The 11,313-nt window shown below is 42.7% G+C and overlaps 1 protein-coding gene across 4 annotated transcripts in view; it reads right to left on the reverse strand.

Moving 5' to 3' along the window:
• ZSWIM8 (zinc finger SWIM-type containing 8) overlaps positions 1-11,068 on the reverse strand; it is a 63,082-nt gene extending 52,014 nt beyond the window's left edge. For 2 of the 4 annotated variants that reach the window (XM_080401169.1, XM_080401168.1), the window contains exon 1: positions 9,997-11,068. In XM_080401169.1, the coding sequence (XP_080257295.1) occupies positions 9,997-10,174 (178 nt within the window). In that variant the 5' untranslated portion in view covers positions 10,175-11,068. The remainder of the gene's footprint in view (positions 1-9,996) is intronic. The other 2 variants (XM_080401166.1, XM_080401167.1) reach the window with 2 other exon arrangements.
• Positions 11,069-11,313: the final 245 nt, after the last annotated feature.

Here is an 11,313-nt window from a genome sequence, read left to right on the forward strand (position 1 = left end):
AGCAATTTTTTTCTGTACTTCAAAGAAGAATCTTGTTCTGTCACATACATTGATGAGATGCCATTAAGAATGGCTTGGCTGCACGTAGGCATTGTTTTAATGAATCTATCGAAAAAAAAGAGTCCAGATGGTAGCTTGACTACACTCACTTTAAGGCTGCCTCACTTTTTCTTTAGTTCTGGCTGGGAGGACATGTTCAAAGCAGCATCTTTAGCAATCTCAAGCCTAACGAACTCGAAAAGCTGCCATTAACTTTTTCCACTAGTTTATCTGGGGAAAAAATAAAGAACCATACTAATTGGGTTTTAAAACATTGGTGTTTTGATTTTCAGATCTCTGCCAATAAATTACTCGCGTTTACCAGTATTTCTGAATGGCAAAGAACAATGATTATCCACTAAAATTCTTCATCTTTCTGAACAGAGGAGGAAGCCAGAATTGGTGGCCCAGATGTACACCTGCCCACTAGCTTCAATGGGTCACCTCACAAGTATCTTAATTTGGAAGGAAAAAGTACAGCTGGATGCCTTCCAGACTCTCATTGCTGAGAGTAGTCTGAGAGTAAAGACTCTCATTGCTTGCAGACAAATTCTAGGTAGTATTTCTCTTATCATACTACCTATTTATATCTTAGTAAAAAGTCTGGGCTACTTTTTCTATACTGCTTTGGGTCTCTGTCCTTCCTCTTTTTCATTCCCTGAAGTCTATTCTCCCCTCTAGCATCCAGCTTTCCTCCCACAAAGGGACAGGATTTCTTCTGAGGACAGATCTTTTTTCTTCCTCCCTCCATCCTAGTCCTTTATCCCTTTCTTTTATACGTCAATTCTTATCCCATATGAAAAAGAAGTTGAAAGTTCTACAGTGTGTCTCATGGACACAAACTAAACCTAGCAGACAGAAGAAAGGCATAAAAGTCACTGCAGCATCAAGAAATCACACTCAGGTCCCCTGCTAGCAGCAGCCATATGAGGACATTAAGAATTTGTTTAAAGACGCTACTTCTGCAGTCTTTTCAGACTTCCCTATTCTACTGAGAAGAGGATGTCTTAATTTCCAAAATTTTTCAGTAATTTGCAGAGATTTAGGTAAATACAGAAAAATCAATACACAGATTTTCCAGTTGTATAAATCTTAAACATGCTCAACCTTCTCCTAATTGATACCGGTAAGTACTGACCTTTCTCCTTTCTTAGGTTTTTGTTGCAGTGATCTAGAAACATTGATCATGATTCAAAATAGCAACAATATTTCATTACAACCACATACTTTTCACAGCATCATTTTTCTCAAAATACGCAATTCCAGAAGATTTTAAGTAATAGGTATATCACAGCTTGACAGGGCTCCTTTGTTTTGTTCTTTTCAAAGATGGTACATTTCCAGCTGTATGAAAGCAAACATAGATGAACCAAACATAAACAAAACGGCCGTTTCCACATGCCTTGTCCATAACATTTAAAGCACCATCACAAAGCGTGCTCAGAGACATCACTTTCACTATGTTCTGTTTAAAATGCTACACTACTATCCACAGCCTTGCTAGAATTTTACTGCCATCCTACAGGCAAAGAAACCAAGAAGAAAGAATGCATCAAAAGACACAAATTATGAAAAGTATGAGAAGCTTCTAGTTGGTAACCCTGTACTTGCTGCTCAAGACTACACAGCTTCAGAGGAGGTAACTTAGGAATGTGTGATATGGTATTTTGAAATTAGACTAGTATTTTAAATATTTAGTATGTTATGCATCATAGTTCTTTAATCTTAAAAAAAAAATCTAGGCCTAATATTTTAGCTAGTTCATACATATGTGCTATGAATTTTATATTTGAAAGGTTTGAAAGGGTGTCACAGAACAGAAGGAGGGAGGAAAGAGATTAATGCAGATAAAGTGCATTAAAATGAAGTTGAAAAAATAACTTGTAGCCATAACACTATTTTAAATTACTCTTATAACTGCTTTACAGTCTTACAATTAGACAGGTGACAGAAAGTTATTAGTCTAAAAAGAGCAATGAAACCTTAAAGATATTCTTGCACTTTAAAAGTCATTATTCTAAAGAATAAACTGGTTTGGACTCTGGAAATGTTCCTTAAAAATATAACACAAACAAAAAAGCCAAACTAATTAGAGATGTTCTAAACAGCCAAACATTTACTCCAAAATTTATTAAAGTATGTAAAACATCCTTTGAAGCTATACATTCCTTTCTTCCTCTGGAGTAAAGTACTGTGTATTAACTAGGATGCTAGACAATTAAGGGGGGATGCTCTCCGCTCCCAGTTTTATAACCAGCATAAGAGATGCTGTTCATATCACTGATGCCTGCTTCTGCTCCCTCAAAGAAATACAGACTGTACCAAAGGTGCTATTTTCCTGCATATAGGTGATGCTATGGCTTTGTTGCTGTTCCTCAAACTGAACAGAGACTCCAAAGTTGTAAACTTGAACATTAAATCACATTTAACTGATGGCTCTTCAAACTTACAGAGCATGCCGCCATACTAGGACTACAAGCAACATCAAACCAGATCAAGTGGAACACGGAACTGACAACAGCCCAATGCAATTCATGAAGCAAGGAGGACACCTCTGCCTCGGCTTCTTGAAACTTCCCATGACTTTCTGAACTCAGCAGCTTGCAAAAAAAAACCTCTAATGGTCAAGTGAAGCGTCGCAGAAATGCGTTTATGTTGTAGGACATTAGCAAAAAGCAGACTCAAAAAATGCAGGTTCTGAAACTGAGTAATCTGCCCAGAAACAAAGATGCATCTTGAGAGTAACTAAGCTTTAATTTTAAATTTAATTTTAAGCTTCCAGGGTTATCAACAGGGCAGAAACTACATAATCTGCTACACGTTTTATAATCTATCCGGAAAAAAAAAAAATCTGATCTCTTTTGCTCCTCGCCTTTATCAGCAACACTCCAGAAGCTGCAGGAATTATTTTTTTCCAGCTTCATTGCCCACTGCTTCACTGTTGAGTGACCCCAGGTACGCAGAGGGGACACAGCTCAAAACACAAGGCCCTCTGTGGCAGCTGTAAGACACACCACATTAGTCTCCTGCCTGCTCTCCCTGCATATAGCACCAGATCATACAGATATTCAAGTACATTAACAAAGAAACAACTTTTGGTGCTAGCATTCAAAGTAGTGATATAAGAAGTACTTGTAAGCACGAAAAAAAACTCTTAAGCATGAAAAGAAAAAGCTTTTTTAACATATTTTATTCTGAGTAAAATACTCAACCAGAAAAAGACACTTGCATTTCACTGAGAATTACATTTGCCCAGGTAACCACACACTTCAAATCTGAAGTGTAGCTTGAGAGAAATCCCAGGATGTTTTCTCTTCATTTTGGCCTTACCTTAGGACAGACCTAGCTACCTACAGATGAAAAATAGATAAAAATAAACCCCACTTTTTAGCGATGAAGAACAGGTTAAAAAAAAAAAAAAGAAAAAGAAAAGAAATGGAGGGAGATAAATAAAGGGATAGGAGGCAAAGGGAAAGAACAATCCTGAGTCTAGGATCAAACTTGAATCTTTATTCTTGCTTCTCCAAAAGTAAACATGCCGTAACTGTGACACAGAGAAGAGAAACCCCTGTAGCTTCTATCAGCCTGAAGTGCAAATAGAGCATCTGTGATCTCTGGTCATTCAGCAACACAGGGATCTCCTCAAGGTGAAAGGAAGGAGAAAACATACACAAAAAGAAAAATCCATGGAAGCCAGGAAGAAAGATAAGTAGAAAGATGAGACAGGAAAAAATGTGACATTTCCCAGTAGAAAGATGAGGCATTAAAATAAGGAAAGAATGTGCAAGACTTCTTGTGAGGGGAAGAGAAGCTTCAAAAGGAAACGGCCATAAGACCACAAGAGAGTTAAAACTGGATTGGCCATTTAAAATCTCAGTAGGAAAAAAGCATCTTCTCCTGATAGCTTCCTTATGTGGTTTCTCCAGTACCCATTTCTGAAGACAGGCTACACACACTCAATTATCTCAGAGAGGCACAGGAAAATGCAAATGAAGAGACAAATGTGCGAGAGTCATTCAACATGTCATCCTTCCAAAAGACAGAGGTATTACTGCATTTTGAAACCACCTTTGTGTTTAGTAGAAACTTGAAGACAGCTTCTGAAATCTGCACCCCAGCCCTGAAGCAGTGCATTTAATTATGCCAGTCAGTCTTGATACATTACTGTCTCTGGAACTTCTCTGTGGTGTCTTCAACTCTAATGAATCAATGTCCCCTTTGCACCTTTGTATTACAACCCAGCCAGCCCCTTCCTCAGCTTGAGCTTTTGCCTCTGCTACACAGCAAGTCAACATCAACCACTATGGAAAAGAGTACAAAGCAGGTGCAATTCATTTACTAGGGTGAGAAAATGTAAAGAAACTTATTTTCTGCTAGCAGCTAAGCCTCCACTTCACCTTTACCTTTCAGGCATCTGATCTCAGAAACTCATTAGGGAGCTATACAATACTTTTGCTCAACTGTTACTGTTTTGTGTTTTAAGATTAGTGAACTTGGATATATCAAAATATATTTGGGCTAAAACAGATTTATCATGTTGTACTAAATTAAAAAAAAACACAACAAACAAGACATAATACACTTGTACCTCCCAGAAGTGTGAGTTGATTACATAAGCTACCTCACAAATAACACGGGGGGCAGGAAAAATCAGTAGTAACTTTATAACACACAGTAATAGTAGCAAAACGGCAGCAAACCACGGCAAGTCTTCAGCTCCAGCTTCACCAGGCTCAAGGAGCAGACACACTTTGGATGACACCAACATTCTTCTCTGAAAAGAACAAGAGTCTGAAGAGCACAGTATGAATTTGAAAGAGACATTTCTCCTGCTGTTTTCTGCAATTACTGCTTGAGCAAGTGTTAACTTTATTAGTTACCGGCAATCCTGAGGATGAAGTGTTGCAAAGCCATTTATTCTTTGTCTGTATAAATTAATGAAACTCAGTCACTTGCATTTTACCAGTGTAGACACTGCTCAGAGTTTGATCAGGTTGTCTCTCTAAACCCATCATATCCTCAGCTCAGCCTCTGTTGATTGTCTGCCAGTGACTCCCTCTCTTACAGCTTGTCTTTTTGAGGCATTGTGCCCAGAACTTAACGTTGTGGGCACTCCTAACAGTTTGGAAGAACATAAACTCTCTGGGGCTGGATAATGAGAACGTTTTCTAGATGATCACTGCCTGCATCAATCCTTAGTTAAGTCTGAGGGAGGCTTGCAATACGGTCTACAATGGTTCAAGCTCACAGTAAAGGAAAGAAAAAAATAATCCAGCTTTTTCACTAGCTGCCTGTTGAGAATAGTTTCAACACAACTCATCAGCACGCTTCCAGTGGAAGCTGGTGTGAATGAATGAATACAAACTGAGCAAAAATACTGTGAACACACCATTTAGCAATCCTACAGTATTTATGGCAACTTCTTAAGTGTTTGCTAAACATTTATACTTCAGAAACTGTGAAATAGAAAGGAATAAGGGTGGGAAAGAGCTTAGAAGCTTTCAAGAAGAAACAAAGCCACCAGTGGGTTTGGAGAGATAATGAGTGTACTCTTAAGACCTCTGTCACAAAAATCCTTATGTGAAGACAACGGATAACAAAACATTTGCAGAAACACTAGACTTATTTCAATTACCAATGAAAAATACAACTGCTTTAAAAAGTGAGAAGATAAATGAGACTATCACAACGGCTTTTATAATGGTTTCTGGGAAAGAAAATACTGTCCAGAAAAGCAGAGAAAAGGCAAATGGGTACATTCATTTACTGGTAGAAAGGTAACAAATTGGTGGAACATAATTTGATATGGAAGAAATTGAGTTGGAGCCACAAACAGACTCAGGGAACCAGACGGTTCTGAATACACTGCATGGACATTGTTCATCAAAACATCCATTCACCTTAACTTCAGAGCTGAAGACCCCGTCTGCCTAGTACTGCTGAAAGCTTCTAATCAATGCAATTAATTCTAATACTGGCAATTATAAGTTACAAGCACTACCTCATTAAAAATGAAAAAAACAAGGGGTAAAAACAAGCAATCATGGCAGTCTAACAAGAGAACAAGTCATTCCTAAAATAAATGTTCAAAATTCTAAGAGGACTCTTGGTATTCCCAAAATTGACATGCTTTGCTGAAGTTTACTCTGAGATTTCAGTACAGGTGAATCAGTGGAGACTGAGAGCAGTTTCAAGATCTAAGGGCATCCATAAAGCAGACACAATGCATTCCTCCTTCACATTAGCAATTTTACATTTAAAGAGAAAACTCCTTTCTAGACAGTCATATACAAGGACTGTAAGAGGACTTTACCATAGTGAAAATTAGATGAGGGAAAATTAACCAGTTACAGTCCTGTTTTTCTGAGACAACTACTCAAGATACCAGATTTCATAAAGAATTCCATTCCAAGGATTGTATTAGAGAAACTCAGTCATCTTTCTAGCAAGCTGGCGGGTTGACTGACACATAAGTCAACTCAACTTTGTGGCAACTCTCTGCAGTGAATACTGTATATATCTGCAACAAGCTACCCCAAATCTTATTGTTAAATTCACAGTAAGAACAATCATAATATTAAAAATACCCAAGACTACTATAAAAAGGTGCAAGAAGAAAGCAAGCCATACCCAGAGTGCATGCGGGTAGTTTGTTTAAGAGGACTCCCCAGCCAACAGCACTTCCATCAGTCTCAGGGGAATTCTCTTTGAACTAATTAATGAAGAACTGGACGCTCACAAGGACAAAGTGAAAACAACTGAAAACGCTAGAAATCCTTTCTATTACATAACTTGTCTGGCTCATTCCAAATCAAAATACAGGCTGAGCTCCAAACTGGACGACAAGGCTAACAGAATACAGTTCTTCTTGCTTTCCCTTAGCATTTAACACTTAAGAACTCAGTGTCTACCCCATTTTTTGTTTACATACACAAATACATCACAAATCACTGCAAAATGGGTAAACTGTGGAAACAAAACCACACAGCTCAATTCAGAATGATCACATTTTAGAAGACTCACTGCAACTGACAGCCTCAGGACCCAGCAAGTTCTCAATACAAACTGTTTTTTCTGACTACAAAAACACTGTCAAAAAGAAGTGTTAAAAAATCATTAAATTGGTACAGGAGTTCTTAAATCCAAGGAGATCCCAGATGATGACGGATCCCTCATCAGACCAGACTTGCTGGCAACACACTGTGTGCAGTAAATACCTGCAAGTGTTCCATGTTGGTAATATCATATGTGACTTCGTAGAGTGGATAAATAATTATTTAGGCAGCAAATCCATGTTCACATACTTCTCAAAATAACTCTGGCCAGAGCCTGGGAATTGCTAGCAAAGGCCTTAAAGCAGGCAAGGGTATCCTTTCACAATGTCTGTCTTGTTGAAGTAAAACTTTTGTACAAAGGAACTAAGTCTCTCAACAGATAAAACCTAAAAAATGCAAACCGAGTACAAGCAATACAACCCTTGCCTATGCAGGTCTGCAGAACACGGAACAGCCATATCTCAATATGGTGTAAATAATTACAAGTATCACAGCATTAACGTTAGCTGTTGTGTTTCTCATGTCACAAAAGACACTGAGGACTGCAAATACATGCAATCTACTTAAGTGATTTTTCATTTTAATGCAACAAGTGGATGACAGCAGAGCACGCAATTGATGCTTGTTTTTAAATCGGTCAAGAGAGCTGAAGGAACTAGGCCAAGACCCAGAAAAACACACAATCATACAGTGGAGAACAGTCGGCTAAAAGCATCTCAGAAGTTGAGCAAGAACTATCACCTTTTCAAACATCAGTCTGACTTGTAGATCTGAACAAACCGGTTTCATACACCTCTGCCAAACCAGAGCTGTCTTTCTTTTCACATTTTCAAAACTTCAGCCCCTATCCAGCAAGTTAACATATTGTGCTGTTTTTTTCCTGGGACAGAGTTATTTTTCTTCATAGTAGCTAGCACAAGCTATGCTTTGGATTTGTGCTGAAAGCAGTGTTGGTAACACAGGGATGTTGTGGCTATCGCTGAGCAGTGCTTCCACAGAGTCAAGGCCTCTTGGGCTCCTCGCAGGCTGGGGCTGCACTGGGAGCTGGGAGGGGACACAGCCTGGACAGTGGACCCCAGCTGACCCAAGGAATAGCCCATACCATATGACATGCTCAGCGTATAAAGCTGGGGGAAGGAGGAGGAAGGGGGGGGGGACGTAACTGTTAATGGTGATGGAGCCTCACTTCCCTGGAGATGGCTGAACACCTGCCTGTGATGGGAAGTAGAGAATGAATTCCTTGGTTAATTTTGTTTGTCTACATGGCTTTTGCTTTACTTATTAAACTGTCTTTATCTCAACCCGTGAGTTTTGATGCTTTTACTCTTCTGATTCTCTCCCCTGGGGCAGAGGGGGAACTGAGTGAGCAGCAGTGTGGTGCTTTAATTGGTGGCTAGGGTTAAGCCACAACACATATGCAACAAGTCTTAAAGCAAAACATGAAGTTTATGATTGGCCCTGTGCCCGATGCTTATTTCTGCATCACTGGATTCACAGCTTCAAAAAACACAACGCCAACACTATTCCCCGTCTTTACACCAGTAGATTGTTCCATACCAAAACAAATGTGTCCTGGCAGCAGGATCCAAGAGAGCTATCCAACTTGGACATGTTTTCAGCATTTCTCTCTCCCTCTTGTTTTGGGTTAGGTTTTTTTAAAGTTTCCATCCTACTCTCAACTCTAATCTTGACTACTCAGGAGACACAGGTAGTTACATACCTGGGACTAGGGACAGTTCTCAAACATATTAAAGATTTAAAACTTGAGCTGCTCCAGAAAGCCTGTGGTTAATGGAAAGTGTACTTTCTGGTCCTAATCCCGTGACAAGTGAACATCTATCTCATATATATATATAAATATATATGCTGTAACAGCATACCACGGCCAGATTTCAGCACGACTCAATATGAATTACATTCTCTGTTCACATAAGGCCAACATTCAGAAGAGAACGAAGTTTTGCAGTTCCAGATAGGGAAACATTTATAAGGCAGGTGATGGTCACAAAGGTCAGCAATAACAGGAAAAGTACTGACACTGGGCTGAAAGAAAAGAAAGAAGATAAAAGGAAGTAGAAAGGGCTTGTGTAATTTCTGTTAACTCTATATCTGGTTCTGCTTGCTGTAAACTCCACCTAAATTCTAGGGTCAAGATGCATCAAGATAAAAGAGAAATTACGTTTCACTTTAGAAAAAAAACACAACACAATAATCAAGCAAAGAATTAGTAGCTATGTGGTAATTTTAAATAATTTTTAATTGCTAATATTATCTGTTTTCCTGCCTACTATTAAAAATAAATTACTATCAAAAGAAAGGAAATACAACAACTCTTGAAGCAGGCACACTGTGGTTTTGCCGACTTCTTTGTGACAGCCTTAAGGCCCTCTTGCTCTACTACTGCAAAAGTAAGTTTGCTGATTTACTTGAAAAAAAGAGAACTGTCAAGAGACAGGCAAGGAAAGTAGACTGCTCTATACAATGATGGCTCGCATGCCTCTACACAAGGAATTTTACAGCAGGTACAAAAACTGCAATGAAACCTTAGTGTATCGCAGTCAGAGCAAGTGGGCACCTATGTATAGCTATTCCCAGCCAAGTCAGTAGTTTGTTTATAGAAAACCATTCCCAGATTCCCAAGAGCAAGCCCACAAACCCTCCTCAGAAAAGCAGCACTACAATACTACAGAGCGCATGCAAGTGAAATCTCCCCAAAAGACAGCTTTGACTTAAGACCCCCTGTATGTTTTCAGTTTCACTTGGGTCAAAAATCATCCCGATGATGATCCCACAGGTACCTTCTCTTCTCAGCTTTGACAGTCCTCTTGAAGATCTCCTCGCCTGCCAACCACCCTTGCCCCACGACCCCCAGGAGCATCCCAATGAAGCCGGGCGACCTCACCTTTCATTTTGACAGTGGGAGAATTGGGTCCAGCGGATTGCTTCCTCCATCCTCTCCAGTTCTGGCAAAGGCTCTCTGCCTCAGAGATGAAGGAACAAAGAGAGTCTTCTTCAAAGCGATCCGAGTCTTCAAACGAGAACCTCTCCCCGTCCTCCCACTCTGCGAACATGAGTTCCATCACATCCGACAGGCAACGCGAAGGGAAAAGAAGAAAGGCAGGCACAGCACTGCTCACTTTTTAACAGGTGGATGGCCTGGCGGGCTCCTGCGAGACTTAACGCCTCAGTTTTGGTTCGATCCCCATCCTACAGTGCCAGGAGCGGAGAGCCAGTGCTGGCCGAGGTGGGAGAAGCAGGAAAGCGACGCAGGGGAAGCTCATAAAAATCGCAGGGAAAAAAAACAACCAACCAATAACAAGGAAAAAACCCTCCAAGTTCCTTAAAAAGTTAAAAAAATGCTTATGTCCACGAGCTGTACTTGAGGCGGGGGCGGCCGCCAGCCCCCGCGGGCCGCCGGGCGGGCCAGGTGCTGCCGGGCACGGCGGGGTCCCAGGCGCCGGCCGGGGCGGGGGCGGGGCCGGCTGGTTCGGGGGTGCCGGGGCACAGCAGGGGGCTGCGGCGGGGCAGCGCTCCGGGGTCGTGCTTGTCTCACTCGGCGCAGGAACCGGAGGGAGGGCGGGAAGGGGCGGCGGGGGACACAACTTCCCTCCCGCTCGCCAAGGCTTAAAAACGGCCCAGCGGGGCCAGGGTGCCCGCGGCGGGGGCGGCGCGACCTCTCGGCGGCTGGTCACCGGCGCCAGCGGGCGGCGGGCAGCGGCTCCGGCCTCATGGGGGCGGCAGGCAGGGAGAGCCCGGCTCTGGTGGCCGGCGAGTAGGGGCGGGGGGCAGCCTTAGCCTTCTCCTCCTCGCCGCCGCCACCGCTCCCGTCGCGGTTGCACCCCGCGGCTCTAGGTGCCCATGGCCGGCGGGGCCCCGCGCGCGGACGCCCCCCCGTGCCCGGCCCGGTGGCGGTTCGCTGTCCTGGCGCGGCGGCGGCAGCAGTGGGTCTCTGCCCGGCGCGGGCACCAAGATGGCTCCGCGCTTCCCAGCTTCACCTGCGACACCCCCCCGCCAGCTGAGCCCTACTTCCGCCGCTGCGCTTCCGGCTTCCGCCGCCGCACTGGGCGGGCGCGCAGGGCACGCCGGGACAGCGGGGCAGGCTGAGGGACTGAGGGGCCGGGGCACTGCGGTGGGCGGCCTGGGGTTAGGGGGGGTGCCCGGCCGCCGGAGCAGGTGCGCTGCGGGGCAGGCGGCCCGACGGAAGGGCCGTTGCGCTGGG

The sequence above is a fragment of the Falco punctatus genome (assembly GCF_963210335.1).
Source record: "Falco punctatus genome assembly, chromosome: 9".
Lineage (NCBI taxonomy): Eukaryota > Metazoa > Chordata > Aves > Falconiformes > Falconidae > Falco > Falco punctatus.